The sequence below is a fragment of the Tursiops truncatus genome, chromosome 20 (genome assembly GCF_011762595.2).
Source record: "Tursiops truncatus isolate mTurTru1 chromosome 20, mTurTru1.mat.Y, whole genome shotgun sequence".
NCBI lineage: Eukaryota > Metazoa > Chordata > Mammalia > Artiodactyla > Delphinidae > Tursiops > Tursiops truncatus.
Genome location: NC_047053.1, coordinates 17,569,613 through 17,591,401, shown reverse-complemented (window position 1 = coordinate 17,591,401; position 21,789 = coordinate 17,569,613). Strand labels below are relative to the sequence as shown.

Sequence of the window (21,789 nt, the reverse complement as noted above, 5' to 3'; positions counted from 1 at the left end):
ACAGGCCCCCAGAGGAAAAAAGCACCAGCTGCCTCACTAACAACTTCCGAGCCCATTTCTGAGGCTCTTTGGCCTTGGGATTTCGGAAAGTGAAGCAAGTTTGTGTTTATCCTGGTCAGACTCAAAGGGTACAAGGGTTTCTCCAAAGGGGCTGTGTGGGGTCACTTGCTCAGACTGTACTTTTCCAAACAAAGAACTTCTCCTTGGTGTCCCAGAAGCCAGGCCCTGGGCCAGAAGTTTCCTGCTCTGGCTCAGAATGTCTCCCCTCCTTTCACGGAGCTGTCTGCAGATGGGGAAGCCTGCTTGTGACACATCTGGGGTGAAGGGGAAGAACAGGAGAGGGGCAGACACATGAAAGGACCCAGAGAAAAGAAGAGTCCTAAAAATAGCCCTCCGTCTATGAGCGGGGAGTAGTCCAAAATCCCAGGAGCTGCCCAGCGCTGTGACCTTAACAACAGGCCAGAGTTTTCTCATGAGAAAAGGGACTCAGGGGCAGAGGGTGGAGGGACAGAGAGGCTGCTAGGCTCTTGGACTGAGCAGGGCAGAAAAGCGGATCTAAGTGACAGCTCTGCTAGAGCGAAACTCCTCCGGACATGGCTAGAGAAAGGCTCCTGATAGAGGAACTAAGCATGCACAGAGAGGGTTCCCTGGCAATACTGTGCACTGTCTGAACTTTTCTTTGGCAGGAAGAGAAGAAAATGGAAAGAGGGCAGTCGGGAGCCGTGACCCCAGTTCCAGGGCTCACAGCTGAACCCAAGTGAAGAAGCCCCTTTTTGCCTGCTGCCCTCAGCCAAAGGAACAAGCCCTGCATCTTACTGAGGAGGTTGAGGGGCGTCAGGGGGCGGGAGAGGACATCCCGAAGGCTCTCCGTCCATTCGCGCTGCTCCTTCTCGCTGGGGCAGGTGAAGATGAATCTCCGCTGCGGGGTGACGACGGTGATGCCGGCTTTCCAGCGATTCCCTCGGATGCCCTTAGGCAGGTCCTCATACACCTGGTACCCCTGCTCATCGCTCCCCAGAAATACCTGGCCCTGCTCAAAGGCGTCCTGAAAATAGAAGACACAGGTCGTCAGAGGCCACAGCTGGGGCTGAGGGCCACCTGCAGGCCTGACAGCCCCCCAGGTCCATTTTAGTAAGAGGTGTGTGTGTTGGGTGGGGCTTCTGCTGGGGATTTCGGCTAGATGGGACCCAGAATTTAAAAGGCTCAAACCATAAAAGACATCACACACGGCATCTGTTTAAATGGTACTTAATATTTACAGAGAGTTAACTCTGCACCATGAATTCAAGGACTTTACACATAGTAACTCATGTGACCATCCTCACGGCAACCTGAGGAGGGCAGTGTTATAAAGCCTATTTTCTGGGGGAGGAAACTGAGGCACAGAGTGCTGAGTGCTCTGCCCAGAGCGCACCCCTAAAGGTGGCAGGGCTGGAACTGGAGCCCAGACAGCCGAGTTCTAGCGCCCTCACTCCCAACTGCTACACTCCACAGTCTCCGGTTGGAAGAGAGTCCTGCCGGGAAACATCTGTCTTAGCTACTGATACATTGGCAGCAATTTGGACACACATAAAGGACTTCCTGAAGGTGAGGGAGAGCACAGCTCCATGCACAGACTGACTTAGAGACAGGTGACGATGGAGGTGTGCCTCTGGCTGGGTTTCTCCAGCCCTGTCGCTTCCCCATGGTTCCCGACCAGCACTGACCCCACCTCCGCCTGCAGGTGCACAGCAGTGGGGCTGGCAGTGGCTCTTACCAGCGGGTTCTTGTAATAGAGCAGCCTCCGCTCCTGGGGATCCAGGGCAAACCACCTTTTCTTGAAAGGCTCTCGCTGCTGCAAAAAAGGAAACCTCGTACCAGGCTCGGCCAGGCGGTGGGGACAGAGGTCAGAGGGCCATCCTAGGCCAGGCCGAGGGAGCCGGCGGGTGCCAGCCCCGCAGTCGCACACCCCAGCGCCCCTCCCCAGGCCTAGAGCTCTGCAGGCTCCGCCCCATCTCTCCCCCACCCATCCCACCCCCTCTCCCAGCCCCAGCTTCGCCCAGCTGCCTCCAGGTGCTGCCTACGTGGTTGGAAGAAGCATTTTACCCCTTTCTCAGGCTGTGGACAAGAAGTCTCAGAAAAAGGAAGCTGGGAAATCAGAAGTGGCTATGCTCAGCGCTTCTGAAAGTGCTGGCCTTGGCCGAATTCTATCCTAGGTCAGGGGAAGGAAAGCCCCTGGCCAGAGCCACGGGGAGGGCGGTGCTACCAGCTGGTGAAGGAAGAGAACCTTTAACCATTTTACAAGTTTTCCAGCTGCCCGAGGCTCTCTTTACCCTGATTGCCTAACACCTTTCACTGGCATCTTTAACAAGCATCTTTAACAAGCATCCTGTCAGCATATTACATCTTAAAAACAAACAAACAAACAAACAAAAAACACAACGCACTGGAATGCTGTCGCTTTGGGGTTCTTTTTTAGGGAGCTCCTCTACTTTTCCCTTCCTTCTCCCTTTCCCTCCTCCCTTCCCTGCTTCCGCCCGTCACAACCCCCTACCATCTCCATCTTCTGACTTTGAGCTTCGCCCCACCAGCATGCAGCTGGGCACCCAAGCACGGGTATATATAGGTGTGTTCTCTCAGACTGATCACTAGTCCCTGCGTCACTTGTACGGTCCTGGTAGGGCCCCAGCACAGAACACACAAGGGTTCTGGAAAGTCAAAAGCTGTCCCCCAAGGAGTCCCTTTTCAGCTATGCTTTCCCAAGAGTAAGATCAGTTAGATGGTGTTAAGAAGACAGAAGCTAATGGTGATGTTGATAAAGCGGGAGGATGCCCAATTACAGGGAGAAGCTCCTCAGCCATGCTGGACCACACTCCAGCCACCTGGTCTCCACTTGATCCTCCAGCCCCGGAACTCACAAACATCCATTTACTTCCCCTTCCTCCCTCCTCTCTGCCCCTGCTTCCCCATTTTCCCACCTCCCAAATTCTGCCCTACTGCCCACTGGGACAGGGGCCACGAAAGTCTCCCCCGGGAGTGGAGGATATACCTTTGGACCAGTCTTTTCCATGAAGCCTTGCTTGAGGTAGTTCCTGGTGATGAGGGGCACAAGCTGGGGGAAGAAAGACATACACTGACACCCCTGCCTCACACCCAGGAGCCCAAGGGTCCCCACCGAACTTGGCTCCCCAAAAAAGGGGAAGTTTGGAATGGGGAAGGATGTGTACGCGTGGTTCAGGGGGTTATATTTGGTATGGACGCAACATTAACATTTCAACAGAGCCAGACAACAGCACCCCAGATGTCTGCAGAGCTTACCAGCACAGCCAAGTCTTAGTTTCAAGACTTAGTTTAGGGATTCCTTCAGCAACTCCAGGAGAAGGACACAGGCAAGGCTCTGAGGAGACCCTCCTGGTGTCAGGTGGGCATATTCTGAGGATCTACTGTGTGTCAGGCTCTGTGCGTAATTCTCAACCACACTGTGGGGTGGATATTATCATCTTCGTTGTATATATGAGCAAACCAGGCCTCAGAGAAGTGGTTGTGGATTTTCTCAAAGACACGTCATTGGTAGGATGAGAGCTTTCACATCTAGAGGCGATGGACACCATACAGACACTAGTGGTACCCCTACCGCTACTCTATGATGCTAAAGTATAAACACGGCAGAACCCTCTGATCAGGCCCTTGGCCAAGACCTGGTCATTGGTGGGGATTCTGACCCAGGGCCATAGGAGGTGATGGCAGGGTGGGCAAGTAGAGAAAGCTCTGGACTAGGAGTCAAGAGACCTGAGTTCTAGCTCCAGGTCTGACCTCAACCAGCTGTGTTACCTTGGTAAGACCTTATGCCTCTCTGGGCCTATTTCCCACTACGTAATAAGGATACTGGCCTAGGTGATCTGCAGGATCCCTTCCAACTTGCCATCCTATGCTCAGAGAAGCTTCCAGGGATTGATGCTGGTCTCCTATGCTCCAGGGTGTCAACTGGCAAGTCTAGAGTTTCAAGTGACAGCCCAGGTTTCTGAAAACACAGGGGTTCTCCAGAGCCTGAGCCCAGGGCAGGGACGAAGCAGACATGACATCTGGGAATAGGAGTGGAAAGTCTGAAAGGGAGAAAATCGTGAGCTCAAAACGAAAATATAAAGGACAACACTCCCCTTTCCCTAAAATGCATTCTGTGGGCTTTAATTCCTTCATTTGGAGAGAAGAGAAGTCCTGACAGCTCAGTCGTCTGAACTGGAGCCACAGCAGGGGGAGTCTAGGCCTCGGGAAGCCAATGGAAGAAGAAGAAAAAGCACGTGGATGGGGTTCTGTTCACTGTACCTTAGACACCCTGCTCACTGGACTGACGGCAGCCCTGGAGGCAGGGACTGTCCTCATGGTGACAGATGAGTAAACTGGGGCTCAGAGAGGTGAGGGGACTTGTCCTACGTAACACGTCAGCTTCTCTGACTTTGGGTTCATGCGTTTTCTTATCACAGGACCACAACCCCGCTTGGGCTCCCCAGGTTTCCAGCATCTGGATCCCTGAGCTCGAGCCAGGCCTGGGTGGTTGCCCAGGACCTCACGTCATACATAGACATGGGGGGAAGAAAGATGGGGAGAGAGGTGGGCGGGGAGGAAACTGGGAGTGGATAAGGGGTAACAATGGTGGATGAGGGAGGCAAGACGGCATTGAGGATGTTGGCCAAAGACCAGTTTCCTCCGCAGGGGTCAGCAGAGTTGGAGAGCCAGCCCAGACAAATGAGGCTGGGCATCTGCACTTTGTCCTCCATCCTCTCCAGCCAGCAGTCAGCACCCCCAGCGCCCCGCCCACGGAAGCAGGCAGTCACCAGCTCCAGTGCTGACTCTGCAGACCGGGAGGGCCCTGAGCCGGGTCTAGCTGGAACTGCTCCTGGAGAATTGCCACCTCAGTGCATCTGGAATGGACCCCTGTTCCAGACACTTTGCTCCCTGCAAACTTGGGCATTAAGGAACACTTAGGCTTCCAAGGAGGGTCTAACAGTTGGGATTAAGAAAGTTCCAAGACTGGGACTTCCCCGGTGGTCCAGTGGTAGAGAATTTGCCTGCCAACGCAGGGGACCTGGGTTCGATCCCTGGTGGGGGAACTAAGATCCCACATGCCGCAAGGCAGCTAAGCCCGCAGGCCACAACTACTGAGCTCGTGCGCCTCAACGAGAGAGCCCATGTGCTGCAAACTACAGAGCCCATGCGCCCTGGAACCCATGCGCCACAACTAGAGAGAGAAAACCCGCACGCCACAACTAGAAAGAAGCCCGTGCGCCACAAAAAAGAGCCCGCGCACCGCACCGAAAAGATCCCTCATGCCTCAGCGAAGATCCCGAGTGCTGCAACGAAGACCCGACGCAGCAAAAAAGAAAGAAAGAAAGAAAGAAAATAAATAAATTAATTAAATAAATAAATATTAAAAGGAAAAAGAAGTCCCAGGACTAACATGGTCTCTCCACCCCTATCTCTTACAAAATCCTCCTAGAGCAGGCCTAAGACAGGGACCAGAGTACAGCACCTCAGGGTTGGAAGGGACCCTGAAGATGACCCAGACCAAGCACCATCTTACAGATGTGGGAACAGATGCACAGAGAGGTGACTCAACCTGCAGTGGTCACACAGCAAGTTAGCAGCAGAACGTCCACAAGAGCCTAGGCCTCCTGGCTCAGGGCAGCATCCTCCAGCCCACTATACAGCTTCCCCAGCCAAGCCTGAGAGATGTAGATGGATGCTCCAGACATCTGAGGGCAATCAGATGAAGTTCTCAGGCTCCCCACTACCTAGGCCATGAAAGGCAGACTGTTCCTGTTAGAATGATAATGGGTAAGATCCCACTACCTTCCTTATACCAGAATATGAAAGGGTAAAGGGGGGAATGTTCGAATGTGAAGAACACCTTTGGTTATGCGCTTGACCTTCCTGGGACTCAGTTTCTCATCAGTGAAATGGGAATAATCACACTCACCTAACTGCTGGCTGCAAGGGATTACTAGATAAAAGGGATTACAAGATACAAGGGGCTCGAAAGCACTGCATAAGCAGTATGTGAGGGACCATTCGTGCATTTTAGTGGGAGAAGGGGTGAGAGAGAGATGCTCAACTCCTGAGCCCCTTGACACTGTGGGTGGTAGCCATGCATCCCGAACGGGACAGCCTGACCCACTATTTGGAGGCTGCCTTGCCAGGGGTGAGGCCATAACCCCCAGACTCCCCAGGAGAAAGCTTTTGGTTTCCCACTGAGGTCCCCAACCCCAAATCTCAAGGTATTTCCTGCAAACAAACTGAGGCTGGCCTCTGAGTGTCTTCGAGGTCAGCAGACAAGAAGCAAAGGAGATGGCAGAGAGGAGATGTGGAAGTTGGGGTCCACATTTAGCTCACCTCAGGCTCCGGGAGCTCAGGAAAGGCCATTTTTAGGTATTGGAGACGGGCTGCACGGAGGGCATTGAACCAGTCCACTATCTCCTGCAGAGAAAAATACAAAGGACAGATGGACAGCCAATGAGACAGAGTAGTGGGGGAGCTGAGGCTGGAGGCAAGAAGCCAGCTGGACCTTCAGGTCTGGGCACATGCACTCACCCCCAGTCCCACTCAGGGGCCTGTGGGCTGTTCACAGGCATCTGGGAGGACAGTGCCCGAGCCCAGGGGCATCACCCGAGCAAGTGGGAAGCCACTGACAGGGAGATCCCCAGAGCCATGGGAAAGGACCAAGGCGGACCACATAGGAGTTATGCAATGGCCTAGGACAGTGCTTGGCTCTTTCTAATGTGTGTGTGAATCACCTGAGGATCTCATTAAAACGCAGATTTGTATTCAGTGGGTTTGGGGTGGGGCCTGAGATTCTGCATTCCTAACGAGCTCTCAGGTGATATGACGCTGGTCATTGGGACACACTTTGAGAAGCAAGGGTCCTCAGAGGCCAAAGACTGGCTTTCAGGTGGGGGCAGGTGCACCTGGGGATGCTCCTCCGATGCGGATGCCCATCACCTGGAGTGCAACTTGGGCTAAAGCTGGCTTGGACCTTCTGTGTCCCTCTGGGAGAACACCTCCTTCGGCAGTGCCCACGATCGTCTCTCACTTTATCCAGCTGGCTCTGCCTCTGCTCTGCCAGGCTCCTTTCAGGCCTCCTTATGGCAGCCAGAGTGATCTTCGAATTGCAAATCTAATGGAGTCTAGCTTAGAGTCCTCTCCACTACCCTCAGGAAGAGAGTCTAAGTTCTTTGCCCTCTGAGCTCCTTCCATACAAAACCATTGCAATCCCTGCCCCGCCTCCCCCCACACCCCATCCCAACACATGCTATTACCTTTTCCTGAAACACTCAGCCTCACCCAACTCTCTGCCCTCACCCCCGACACACCTTTTACCTAGAACATTCTACTCATCCTGAGGGTGAGTTTAGATATTGCAATAGATTTCTGCTCCACGCAAGCCCTGATTCTATGAGAACTGCCCCGCCCATTCTCAGGCACACACCACTCACCCACAGTCGCAGCCACGCTTGCTGCTATGATTCTACCCACTCTTGACCACAGCAACTGGACAAATGCAGAGGCTGGACAGGGCTTATCAGATTCTTTCTCCCAGGAATTTGGAATTGGGGGAGCTAGCTGAAAGACTTGTTCAAATAGCTGCTGTGCTGCACTTAGATGTAATACGGTGATTGAGAAATTCATTTGAATTTGGTTTCAAAGGTATGAAACATCATTACCCTTTCTCTCTTGCAGGTCAAACTTGCCGGCCCCGTATTCCTGAGTTCGGAGCTCTCCTGTCCTGGGTGTTAAGAAACTTCTAGAGGCTCAGGCACTAAGGGAATGGGACCATCCCATGAAAGACCCACCTAGGCCTCCACTTTGGAAGGGCTCTTTGGTCACAAACTGGTGGCTCCGGGGCAAAATCCAACCTGCATACAGGTTTGTTTGGCTCCTGAAGTTTTGTCTGTTTCAGTCCTCTATACAGGTGTTCCTGTTTGCCACAGCCTTAAGGCTGTCCACTTTACTTTTCAATTGCTCACCTGGCTCCTGTGGGCATGAGTTTGAGCATCCCCCCCTCCACTCCCATTTATGCCCATCTAAGGGAGAAGCTGAGGCATCCAGGGAAAGAGGAAACCGGCCAGAACCAGGTTCCCGGTAGCTCTACAACTGGGTCAGTGGTAGGGAGCCAGGTACCGTAATTGTCCGAGACCTTGGGCACTGCAGCAAAAGTCCTCGTAGCTTTCGCGCGGGTGGAGGGGTAGCCACTGGTATCCAGCCAGTCTGGACATGGGACTACAGCAGTGAGCCCAATGTGGACTGAAAACCAGGCATCTCCTCCATGTCTCCCACACTGCATAAGTCCCAAGATTCTAGTAAAGCCAAGGGAGGGAGCCGAGAAAGATGACTGATAATAGATTTCTTGGCAATTTGGGGAATGAGATCGTTGAATTTAGAGAAACAAACAAGAGAGACATTACTCGAACTCCTGGTTTTACAGAACAATGTGTTGCTGTTAGAGTGTATTCTCTCTCTCTCTCTCTCTCTCTTAAACACACATACACACCACAGCTCCTGATTCTAATCTCTCAGGAGGCCAAGCCATACTACTGGCCCTTGAAATAAATAAACACTCCTATATCTTTCCTATTCATGTCCTGTTTAAGCTGGTTTGAGTGTTCTCCTTTTCAGCATATTCACACAATTCTTAAATAGACGCTCCTTCCTCTGGAAAGCCTTTTTTGACTGCCCCCTTCCAGCCCACCCACCCCCCAGACTAGGCTACCTATATGTCTCCTGTGTGTCCCTAGCACGGCCTCCAGCCCATCCTCAACACAGCATCATCAGTGCCTTATTTCCCCATCTGCCACCCGAGACTCTGAGATCCCAGAACCCCACTCATGGCTCTGCCCCACTCACTACACACCCCAGTGCTGTGCACATTGCGGGGAGGAGTGCGATAAGGATTTACCGAAAGAGTGAATTCGTGAATGCGTAAATGACACAGATGTGAAACGACTCACAAGAGTTTGTCTTCTTCTGCAGCTTCCACAATCATGAACAAATTACAGTAGCAACTAATGTTTACAGTGCACTTCACCGTAATGAGATGCTTTCACGTTCATGGTTCATGGTCACTCAACTCTCAAAACCCCTCTGGGAGGTGGACGTTATCAACCATAAACAAGCAGACTTAGGGAGGGAAGGAACCTGCCCTAATAACACAGCTGGGAGTGGCAGAACCAGAGCCCCAGCTTCTGACTCCAAACCCAGCTCTTCAGACCACACCAGGAAGTCAGCCCAGAATGTGGAGGGAGCGTGAAGCCTGCTGGGAGGGTGATCCATGGTCACCATCCCAGCGCTAGGGCCTTATGGGAAGATCGAGTCCCTGTATCTGGTTCCTGGCTCCTGCTGCCAAGGGTCCTTCCTCCAGCAGAGGCACTTGGGGAGGTGAAATGGGTGCAGGGCTCAGGAACCATTGGCTACGTGACTTTGAGCAAATTATTTAACATGCCCATGCCTCTGTAACACGGGGATAAAACATTTCCAGGGTTGCTCTGAAGATTAAGAAATGATGTATCGTGACTGCCAAGAAGAGCACCTGGCACAGAATTAAAAAGAAACTCACAAAATGTCAGCCTCCACCTTTGCCCCTCCTCACCTCGACTTAGCATCTCTGACCCTTGCCCGGTCACATGACCCTGCTCATTTGGACCCAGCTTATTCTCTTGAACCTGTACTATTGGCCTGCTCTTCTCTGATGGAGTCCATTTCCTGGACCTTTAAGTGGTGTTTTCCCCAAACTTCAGTGTGCACAAGGATCACCTGGGGATCCTGTTAAAATGCAGCTTCTAATTCGGTACGTCCGGGTGGGCCCGAGACTCTAGTTCTAAGAAGCTCGCAGGTCATGGCTAATGCTGTTGGTGCTGGGCCAAACTCTGAGAAGCAAGGCCGTGGAGTGCACGCTGCCCAGGCTTTGATCCATTCCTCCTCCCATATTTGGAATCTCTGGCCCCACCTGACTTGCCAGCCCTGGGCATAGTCCCTTCTGCTAAGTGGATGCCCCTTGACGGTTGTGCACCATCCAGACGCACCCCTGGTACCCACCAGGTTGCTCTCCCTGATCTCGCTCTGCTTTACTTGTACCTCTGTCTCCAACTAGAGAGCGACAATAGGGAATTCCCTGGCATTCCAGTGGTTAGGACTCGGTGCTTTCACTGCCGTGGGCCCTGGTTGGGGAACGAAGATCCCACAAGCCACGTGGTGTGGCCAAAAAAAAATAAAAAGTGACAATAGGTTAAGGTGAACAGTAGCAGCAGATCTCAGGAGGCTGCTGTGCAAGGGGGTCAGCGAGCTGGAGGCTCTCACCTTCCCGCTCTCGTGATACACAAACAGGTTCCTGACGTGGCCCTCTCTTCGGTAGGTGATCTGCAGCCCATGGGGGTTCCCTATCTTCTCTGTCTGGAAAGTGGCATTCAAGTCCTTGATGCTGATGACAGCTTTGGGCTCTTTACCCTAAAAGAGAGGAAGCAGATACTTAAGATGCTGACAGTCAGCAGGGTGACTTCTCATCACGTTCGCCAGGGAGACTTAACTGCAAACAGATGACCCGTGTGGAACTCTGCTTAATCAGATTGGCCTCTCTGGGCTGAAACGGGGCTTGGAAAGACCTTAACTTAGAACTTTTCAAAATGTTTAGCCATAGAATTTTTTCTGAAACGAATCATCAGGAATTCCCTGGAGGTCCAGTGCTTAAGACTTGGTGCTTCCACTGCAAGGGGCACAGGTCTGATCCCTGGTTGGGGAACTAAGATCCCGCAGGCCGTGTAGCCAAAAAAAAAAAAGAATTTGAAACAAATATCCATGGAAGGCAAACAAATAAAATAGATTAAACAAACAGATAAAAGCAGCTGTGGGGGCCTCAGGGCACGCCCTCCCACCCTCCACTCTGTTCTCAGGGTCTGAACACAATTCCAGCCCTCACTGATGCTAAGAAGGCAAAGGGGAAACAAGTGCTTCCTTTCATAACTGATAAGAGAGAAAAATGATACCAACGCTCTAGTCCCATAATAGCTGTTACCCACATGCAGCTATTAAAATTAAAACTAAATAAAATTAAGACTTTAGTTCCTTAGTCACACGTAGTCCCATTTCCAGTGCTCAGCGACCACCTGTGGCTAGTGGCTAGGGTACTGGACAGGTGCAAACAGAGAAAATTTCCGTCACTGAAGAAAGTTCTAGTGGACAGTCTTCTCTAGAGGGAAATTTCGTCATATTTACTAAAATGTTGAGTGTTTTGCTTTGACCCACAATTTCACATCTAAGAATCTATCTGAGGAAGTAATTGCATTACTATGCAAACATATATCAAAAGATGTTTACTGCCATGTTGCTTATAACAGTAAAAAAATAAAAAAGAAGAAGAAATTATTGAAATGTCCATCAATGATAATGGGTTAAATAAATAAATCATGGCATATCCACACAATAAAATATCACAGAATTTTTTAAAGGAAAATTTAAATCAATATTACTAATATGAAACAATGTCCATGATATCCATGTGTGAGAAATACCAAGTCCCAGAACGGGATGTATAGTAGGAACCTATTAATGCAAAAATTATATACACATATATATGCATATACTATATGCATATAGTATATATATAATGTACATAAACTATATGTATATACTATATGTTTATTTGCACGTACATAAGAAGTATGGACAAATTTACACCAACGCTCTTCACAATGGTTTTCTTGAAAGATTAATGTACGACTTTCCTTTTAAAATATTTACTATGAAAAATACTAAAAATACAAAAAAAGTGTATTTAATTTTGTCAATATCGTTCCCCAAAAGGAAATTTGTTTAAAAAATACAACATTACTAATAAAGCCAAAATCCCTTTAATTACTACTTACCCTGTCCCTTTCCCCTCCTCCACTCCCCACAGTCAATCACTGTCATGAGTTTGATGTTCATCTTTCTAGTTCACTTTTTACACTTTTATACACACATACACATACCCATGAACAATACATAGTGCTGTTTTATGTGGCTTTAATTTACATAAATGGTATCACATTATATGGATCATTCTACAACTTGCTTTTGTCACTCAACGTTTTATCTCTGTCCATGTTGAGATATACCAATCTACTTGGCTCTTGTAAATGACTACACCAAAAGTTATCAATCTATGTTCCTGTTGACAGATACTGAGATTGTTTCTGATTTTTTGCTGCTGTCAGCTTGTATCCCTGGTATACCCCCGTGAGAGTGTCTCTAGGTCACGATTAGGAATGGAATTGCTAGCTCACAAGTGTGTACATCTTTGACTTACTGAAAACTGCCAAATTATTTTCCTAATGGCTCTCCACAGTGGTTGCACCAATGTACATACCGGAAGTAAATTTCCATCAATAACAAAGAAGATTTCCCCTTTCCCCATATCCTCACCAACACTCAATGCTGCCAGTTTTTTTTTAACATTTTTGCCAATATGAAGGGTTTGAAATGGAATCTCATTGTTAATTTCTCTTATTCAACTTAATTGAGGTATAATTTATAAGCAATAAATGGAACTCACTTTAAGAGTGCAGTTTTTTGACAAGCGTATATACCCATGTAACCACCACCACAATCAAGATCTAGAACATCACTATTACCCTAAAAGAGTTCCTTTTGCTCCTTTGCATCAATCCCCACCCCACCCAATCCCAATCACTTATCTGCTTTCTATTGGTATAGTTTTGTCTGTTCTGAAATTGAATATAAATGGAACTATACAGTACATACTCCCGTATAAGTCTTCTTTGGCTCAGAACAATAGTTTTTAGATTGATCCACATTATTGCATTTATTAGTAGCTTGTCCCTTTTTATTGCTGGGTATATTCCATTCTATGGATGTACTACAATTTTTTAATTCATTTATTTGTGGATGAACATTTGGATACCTTCCAGGTTTTGGCTATTACAAATAAAACTTCTGTGAACAAGATTTGTGGACAAATTTTGTTGTGGACATATGTTTTTGTAAATACCTAGGAGTGGAAAAGCTGGGTTATATGGTTAAGTGTACACGTAACTCTATTAGAAATTGCCAAATTGTTTTCCAAAGAGGTTGTATCATTTTATGTCCCACCAGCAATAAGAGTTCCAGTTTCTCCATATCCTTGTTAACACTTGGTGTTGTCAACCTTTTTAATTTTAGCCATTATGGTGGATACATAGTATATCTCATTGTGATTTTAATTTTCATTTCCTTGACTGCCAGAGAGATTGGGCTTCTTTTCCTGTATTTATCAGGCATTTTGGTTTCCTTTTCTGTGAACTACCAAACCATTTCCTTTGCCTCTTCTGCCAATGGATTGTTTTTTCCTTCCTGATTTTTAGGGTTTTAAAAAAATGTGATCTGGGTATTAATATTTTGCTATGTTGAAATATCTTCTGAGTTTTGCTTTCTTTAAACTTCACTTTTTTGTATTACCCAAAATTTTCACATAAAAATGAGTTACCTTTATAATTTAAAACTTTTCCATTTGGGTAAAGAAATAAAAAAAGAACAAAGGCAACTTGTTCTATTTTTAGACTGCTTTAGACCGAACAGCCTTAGGACTGAGAAACAGATCAACTTTTTCCAACCAAGGATGAGACTCACATCCTAACTCACAACAGCTACTGGGGTTCGATGCCTGCTCCTGACTCTGTAGCAGCACTTTTTCTTCTGCCTTTAGTACTTGCAATATTTTTCAGTGATTTAAACTGAAGACTGAGAAGAAATCCCTACTCTCTCTTGGAGGGTTAATACTCTTCATTCCCCATCATTTTTCATCTGGCCCCAGACTGAGGCCACACTGGGCAGATCTTCTGGCATTGCTCTGGTCCATCCAGGAAAGCAACAGGGGACATAAACAGTAATTTCTGCATGTAGGAAATGGAGTAAGATGAAGGCTAAAGTGCTCAGAGCTTGTCCTTCTCTTACTTTCTTGGCCATTCCTTCACATTCTCTTTGCTGGAAACTTCTTATCTTTCCTCTAAATATTGGAATATCCCAGGGCTCAGTGTGATAGATAATCTCCAAAGATGGGCTTCTCCAATTCCTTCCCTCCTAGTTTGCACATGCCACTCTACCCATAAAGAGGTGGAATCTATATCCCCTCCTCTTGAATTGGAGCTGGTCGCATGACTTGCTTTGACCAACAGAAGGCAGTTCCTGGCCTAACCTTTGAGAGGCCTGGCAGCATTCTCATTTGCTCGGGGAAAGCCGGCTGCCATGCTGCAACAAAGCTTGAGCTGGACTCCTGAATGAGGAATGATCACAGAGAAGGCACAAGGAGGATCCCAAAGCGCCTGACGTGTGAGTGAAGGCTTCCCGGGTCTCCTGGCGCAGCCCAACCACCCCACGGATGCCACACTGAGTACAATGGGGCAGCCACTGCCTGCTCAGATTCCTGACCCACAGGATTGTGAGACACGATAGACTGATGTTTTGAGCGACTAAGTTTTAGGGTGGTGTGTCTGTCACTCAGCAACAAATAACTAAAATACTCAGTCCTCCGACATCTTTTCTCATCCACCCCCACCCCCTGCTTAGGTGACTCCAGCCAGTCCGGTTGCTAAACCAGTTTACATGCTGATGACTCCAGCTCCAAACTCTCCCCAAATCTCTAGACTCAGAACTTCTGAGAACTTCTTTCTCAGTCTCTATGTGTATGACTAATAAGCATCTCAAACGGGAAAGGAACTCTTGATCATCCCCGTAAGGAGCTAAGTCTTTGCCATCTCAGCAAATGACAAATCTAGACTTCTAGTTGCATAAGGCAAAAATCTGGGAATCATTCCTGATTCTGCTGACTTTCACACTCCGTGTCCAATCCTTCAGTAGATGCCATTGGCTCTATTTCCAAAATACACGTAGAATCTGACCACTCTAACCAGCTCCGTCACGATTATCCTGATCTAATCCATTATTCCTCGCTTGGATTATTGCAACAGCTTCCTAACTGGCTTCTCTGCTTCCACCCTCACCTCCCCACTGCTCCATTCTCGCCTCCACCCCCAACTCCATTCTCGCCCCGGTAGCAGCCAGAGTGCCCCTTTCCAAAAGTTTTAGTCAAAGCAGATCACTTCTGTACTCAAAACCCTCCTGTGGCTTCCCAACAGCAGAGTAAAATCCAAACGCCTAAATGTTTTGTAAAAATATTCTGTGATAAACCATAGTAGAAAAGAATATTAAAAAAAGAATGTAAATGTTTTGTAAATCATATATCCCATAAGGGTCTTGTGTATAGAATATATAAAGAACTATTACGGGCTCCCCTGGTGGTGCAGTGGTTAAGAACCTGCCTGCCAATTCAGGGGACACGGGTTCGAGCCTTGGTCAGGGAAGATCCCACATGCCGTGGAGCAATTAAGCCCATGCGCCCATGAGCCGCAATTACGGAAGCCCGTGTGCCTAGAGCCCGTGCTCCACAACAAGAGAAGTCACCGCAATGAGAAGCCCGTGTACCGCAACGAAGAGTAGCCCCTGCTCGCCGCAACTACAGAAAGCCCGTGTGCAGCAACGAAGACCCAACACAGCCAAAAATAAATAAATAAACAAAAATTTTTTTTAAAAAAGACCACATATTGTATGATTCCATTTGTATGAAATGTCCAGAATATGCAAATCTATAGAGTTAGAAAGTAGATCAGTGGTTGCCTAGGGCTGGGGGAGGGGAGTGGAGTGGAGAACTAGAGCTAACACATGTGGGGTTTCTATTTTTAGGGTAATGAAAATGTTCTAAAATTGATTGTGGTGATAGTTGCACAACCCCATGAATATACTGAAAGCTATTAATTATACACTTTAAATGGGTGAATCCAATGGTGTGTGAATTTATATTTCAATAAAGCTGTTTCCAAAGAAAAATCCTAAGTCTTCCTACGGCCTCTGAAGTCTTCCACTATGTGAGCTCATCTCGCCCCATTTTTTCCTTGCTCACGCTGCACCAGGCACTCTGGCCTCCTTCATGTCCTCTAGACTCACCAAATACATTCCCAGCTCAAGCCAGGGCTACGGCTCATGGTTGGGCAGTTTGTGCACTGAACAAAAAGCCCCTGGCTGAAGGTACAAGTGAGAACCGCCATGCAGGCTTCTGCTTGCCTAGACAGGGACCAGGGCTGCACCCTCTCAGAGGGCTCATCTTTTCTAATCAGCACACATGACCATGCTCAGGGCTTCTGTACATACTGTTCCCTCTACTTCTTCTACCCTTCGCCCACAAATCCACATAACTCACATTTATTCAGTTCTCTGCTCAAATGTCATCAGAGAGGCCTCCCCTGACCACCTGTGGTAGCACCTCCCTCTACCCCACGCTCTAACTCTTCACCCTCTTTTATTTTACTTCATATAACTTATTGCCACTGGATAGATTATGTATTGATGTATGTTTTGGTTACACCTGTCTCCATCCACTAGAATGGAAGCCCCAGGAGAACAGGAACTTCGCTTAGTTTATCGCTGTATCCCCAGTTCCTGGAATAAGGTCTAGCATAGTAGGTGCTCAATAAATATTTCTTAAGTACATAAACAAATGAAGTAAAAATCAAGTGATCATCAAAGGCTTAATCATGGACCAGTCTAAGCCCATTCTAGGTGAAGAGAAGGTGTGCTTTTTAGTGGACTGGATGGATTGTATAACAAGGAAAAGTAGCAGCGTGTGGTACCTAAGTCTCAGTGGCTGAGCTCATACACAAGACCAGGGACTATTGATCAAAATGTAGACCTGGGACTTCCCTGGTGGCACAATGGATAAGAATCCGCCTGCCGGTGCAGGGGACATGGGTTCGAGCCCTGGTCTGGGAAGACCACACATGCCGCAGAGCAACTAAGCCCGTGCACAGCAACTACTGAGCCTGCACTCTACAGCCCACAAGCCACAACTACTGAAGCCCACATGCCACAACTACTGAAGCCCATGTGCCACAACTACTGAAGCCCACGCATCTAGAGCCCGTGCTCCGCAGCAAGAGAACCCACTGCAATGAGAAGCCCGCGCACCACAACAAAGTGTAGCCTCCCTTCACCGCAACTAGAGAAAGCCCGCGTGCAGCAACGAAGACCCAAAGCAGCCAAAAATAAAATAAATAAATAAAAATGTAGACCTGAGTGGGGTGAGAGCCAGCGCTCTGGGAGGAGTAAGAGAAGACTTACCTCTTCTTTAGTGTAGTACTTCAGGAGGCCTTCTCTTGCCAGGAGCACAAACCTCCTTTTCAGGAACTGTGCGTTGTCCCTTCCCCGCTTCCATAGGAACCCTTCTCGGTTACCTTCCACCAAGGATGAGAAAGAGTGAACACTCACGGCTTCAAGACAAACAAGCAACTCATGAACCCCGTACAGTATGGTCTCAGGGGTGGAATGAACCTCTCACCTGCTGCTAAAATGTCTAGGATCTAATTTAGCTATTTCAGCTGCAGGACATGGGGGTCCTGTCTGGGGCCAAATTTGCAATGTTGTATGATTTCAGTTGGGCTACCCTCAACTTTCTTCCTTGGCTGTTTCCTAAGAAGACACAGTAAACTCTAAGTAGGCTAAATCCTGGGCTTCCCTGGTGGCGCAGTGGTTGAGAGTCCGCCTGCCGATGCAGGGGACACGGGTTTGTGCCCCGGTCCGGGAAGATCCCACATGCCACGGAGCGGCTGGGCCCGTGAGCCATGGCCGCTGGGCCTGCGCGTCCGGAGCCTGTGCTCCGCAACAGGAGAGGCCACAACAGTGAGAGGCCCGCGTATCACACACAAAAAAATAAAAATAAAATAAGTAGGCTAAATCCTAAGAAACTGGATTGATTCTGAAGGAGGCCCAACTTCACGTTGACATCAGCCTAATGAAACTCTCCAGAGTGTGGGAATAATGAATGCCCTCTGTGCTCCTGGCCACTAGGAGAGCTGAGCACTGGCTGCCTCTGGTCCTCAAAGAGCAGTTTTGTATACTTTGCTCTCTGGGTCAGTGTCAACTTGGACTCAGAGTAGCAGGGCAGAAACTGCCACAGGTTCAGGGCCACCGATGAGGTTGTGCCCTGCACAAAGGCGGGAAGGGAGGTGAAATCCAGTCCATGCGCCTTCCCGAGGCTTGTGCCACACCAGGGGTTACGTTAGCCAGAAGCAGGGTGCCTTATTTCTTCCTGGTCTGCCCGGTGGGTGAGTCTTTTTGCAATTTATACTGAAGACTCTATACACCCTGTGGCCCTGCAAGGACCTGAGACGAATGTGTTTCTCGGCCAGTCAGACCATAAAACCCCACCAGCCGATGTGTTGCTATTTCACAGACAGAGGAACCCACAACTTGGCCTCTGTGGCCAGAGCAAGGGTGGCAGGTATATCTCTGCTGACCTTGTTCCTAATACTCAGGCACTTTGTTTTCTAGAACTCATCAGAACTAGCCCTCAAAAGATGATGAAAATAACTTTACCTGGGGGTGAGATGGTTTTCCCCTCAGCCATAAACTCCTGTCTCTCATACTTCGCTCGAATCCATTGTTCCTTTAAGACCCTAAAAAGAGAGACTCTTTAGTCAGCTGTGTCTGATGCATCCTCTTCCCATGGCAACTTTCTGAGACCCCGCAGCTGAGGATGGGAGCATCACAGCAGCTGCCTGCTCAGGCTAGCCAGGGATTCTCTGCCTGGGTACTATTAACATTTGGGACCCGGTAATTCTTAGTGGTGGGGGGACGTCTCGTGCTTTGTAGGATGTTTAGCAGTATCTCTGCTCATCCTCCACCCCCTCGATGCCAGTGGCACCCCCTCCCCAGTTGTGAAACCCCAAAATGTCTTCAGACATTGCCAGTGTCTCCCCAGGGGGAAATATCTCCCCCAGTGGGCTATATGCACACCACTACACTATTCCAACCTCAGCCTCAGCCCTCTAGGTCAATGAGACAGATAACAGCTCCCCTGGACCATCTACTCTGCCACATCCCACTGTGTGTTCATGAGCTTAAGCCAGGACAGTCCAAGAGCCTCTTCCTGTGGCCCACGCATGAGATCTGAGCATGCTACACTGGACAGAGCAGCGGTCTTAGGGTCTGACCACCTGGGACCTGGTCCCACTCTACCATTTATCCACTGTGTGACCAAGGGCAAGTTACTTAACTCCTCTGAACTTGGGGAGTATGCCAATAATATTATACCTACCTACCCGTGAGGGTTGTTGAGAGGTTTAAATGCATACAAAGTGGCTTGTACTGTGCAGAGCACATGGTAAGTGCTTAGGTGGGGCCTAAGCAGCTGCTTTGGAGCAACATTGAGCTCAGGTGGGACAGCTCAGGTGGGACTCCGTAGAAAGTATAATAGCTGAAACACATTTGTTCTGCTAAAATACCGGTGGCTTCTTAATCAAGTTAGTTATCACTGTAGGCTATGAGAACATCAAGTCAAAGGGACAGATCCTAAAGAAAATGCCCCATTTCACAGCTGTGGACACTGAGTCCCAGAGGGGGCAAGTGACAACCCAAGCTGTGAAGGTGGAGAGGGGCTTTCATCAGGTCTGTGTGCTCTCCATGATGTACCAAACGTTTTCCTGCTCCACCTGCTGGGCGTGTCTGTAGAAGAGACCACCACACAGGAGATGGGGTAGTGGTGGGAGCGGGGGTGAGGGGGAACCAGGAAATCACGCACTCACATGCAGTCGTTGGCCTGGGGGATATAGTAGAAAGCAGGGACTCTGGCTTCATACTTGGCCTTCACTCGGAGGTTCCCATTGTGGGTCATAAACTGCAAGACAACAGCAACTTGGGGTAATGTTAGAACTTGAAAAAACGTGAAATGAAACCACGGTCTACTCTGAAGGCCACTGTTCTCACTGGCTCCTGGGCTGAGTCAGGAGACACTCCTCCCGGAGTTTGACACATTTCCCCTCCTCCCCGCCACCCCACCCAGCTTGGTCATCTGTGCTGCTGGGAAGCCCCAACTTGGAGCAATGAGGTGCTGTAACAACCATGCTTCATACAGGCAGAGCACTTTACAGCTCTCCTGCATTAGTTCATTCGATCCGCTCAACCATTGTAATATTACCACCCCCGTTTTAGAGGTGAGGACACTGAGGCTCAGAGAGGTTAGGTGACTTACCCAAGGTGACACAGCTAGTCAGTGGAGAGCTGGGATTTGAACCCAGACCTGTCTAACTCCAAAGCTCATGTTCTTTCTCCCACCCCCTCCACAGATGGCCAGGACCACCAGCAGCAGCCCCTGCAAGTCCGCAGGAGATAGATGGAGCTGGAGGATGGAAGAAGTTCAGTGCTCGCCCCATAGAGTATGTAGGTCAGGAAGATCACTGGGGGCCTTTGGCACCCAAGAGACCCAGAGGCAGATGTGCCAGGAGTGGCCCTGGCCAACAGCACTCAGTAACAGCAGTGGCATATCTGGGGTGAGGGCACGTGTGGAAAAAACATCAGGGTTTTAATCCATGTCCCTTGGGCAGTGGGAACCCTATTCTCCCCTTCCCCAGTGGCCACTTGGCTGTGTCGTGGGATGTGCATGGGCTTTGGATCTCAAAAGAGCAGGGTCTGCATCCCAGCTGCGCCATTTATTCACTGAGTGATGCCTGGGCAATACTTAAGCCCCTGAGCTTCAGGGATCTCACCCATGAAGACGAAGAACATATAACAGGGGAGTGATAAGGTACAAAGAAACGACCCTCAGGTTTAGGTGCTGGTTTCCAGTAGAACTTTCTCCTGCACTAGAATGTAAGCTCCATGTGAGCAGAGACTTTATCTCGTTCACTGCTCTCTCCTATACCCAGCATATGTAGGCTTACAGTAACGTGTGGAATGAATGAGTAAAGTGTCTAGCCCAGTGGTCTAGCACAGTGCATGGCACAGATGGGTACTCAGCAAATATGGGTCTGCTTCCCCAATAGTCCCGGAAATCCTCAGCTAGCCAGCCCAGTTTAGTACCGCCTGCTCGCTGAAGGTTTCCTGGCCAGAATGGTGTTATCTGGGCTGCAGGTGTCCTCCATCTTTGTAGGTCAGGAGAAAAAAGTGGTCCCCTCCCTGGCTAGGGGGACTGGAGGAGGACTATGTACCATGAATCAGGATACTTCTGTTATAGTCCAGGATTTCAGCGAATGAGAACAGCAGCTGTTAATTGACTATGTACTTTGTACCTGCCTTGAGCCTGCATTTAATCCTTACAGCAGCCCTATGAAGGGGTATCTTTATAACACAGATGTGGAAAGGGTTCACAACCAGCGTTAAATAGGAGGCGCAGGGCCTCATAGCTAGTAAGTAAGCAAGTGATGGAGCTAGGATTTGAACTCAGGGCCTCGTCTAAGGCAAGTCTAATTGGCTCCTTATCGCCCCTCTCTTGGCCTCAGTTTCCTTCCCTGTAGAATGGGAGCGCCCTGCCCACTGCCTCCACCCCAGTTCTGCTGTTCCAATGCTCTCCACCTGCGCCCCTTGCTACCTCCACAATACTGTCGTCCCAGAAGTCAAGTCTCACAGATTTCACTTTGCTGATGTCTGGGAAGTTGCGGTGGACTCCGGAGCAGTTCAGACAGATGAAGATGCCCAGCTTGTAAGAGGCCCAGTCGGGATCTGCGGGACAAGAGGACAGGAGGGGAGCTGGGTGAAGAAACCAGGGTTGGGCAGGGGGCGCCGGGAGAGGCAGGGCTTGGCAGTTAGCCTGGGGAGGTTTCCAGCTCAGCCCATGACTCCTCTCTTAGCCTCCCCGCCTTGGATGAACTAAGATCAGCATGAAACCCTCTGGTCAGCCCACTGGCCCTGGCGCGGCGGCGGCCAGGATGAAGATCTTGGAAGGAGTCCCGAGGAGGATGGGGGCGAGAG

The 21,789-nt window shown here is 49.2% G+C and overlaps 1 protein-coding gene across 10 annotated transcripts in view; it reads right to left on the bottom strand.

The window, feature by feature from the left end:
* The window catches only part of ADAP2 (ArfGAP with dual PH domains 2), a 33,671-nt gene that overhangs the window by 11,045 nt on the left and 837 nt on the right, over nt 1–21,789 (bottom strand). For 5 of the 10 annotated variants that reach the window (XR_002174779.3, XR_012328506.1, XR_012328507.1 and 2 more), the window contains exons 2-10: nt 21,410–21,540; nt 19,629–19,720; nt 18,421–18,500; nt 17,167–17,279; nt 10,324–10,470; nt 6,367–6,450; nt 3,029–3,091; nt 1,757–1,834; nt 817–1,045 (exon numbers count right to left, since the gene is read on the bottom strand). Coding sequence is in view for 3 of the 10 variants with exons in the window: in XM_019927084.3 (XP_019782643.1) it covers nt 817–1,045; nt 1,757–1,834; nt 3,029–3,091; nt 6,367–6,450; nt 10,324–10,470; nt 17,167–17,279; nt 18,421–18,500; nt 19,629–19,720; nt 21,410–21,540 (1,017 nt within the window). In the remaining 7 variants the exon portion in view is untranslated. Of the gene's footprint in view, nt 1–816; nt 1,046–1,756; nt 1,835–3,028; nt 3,092–6,366; nt 6,451–10,323; nt 10,471–17,166; nt 17,280–18,420; nt 18,501–19,628; nt 19,738–21,409; nt 21,541–21,789 lie in introns of those variants that run through there. The other 5 variants (XR_002174780.3, XM_019927087.3, XR_002174781.3 and 2 more) reach the window with 4 other exon arrangements.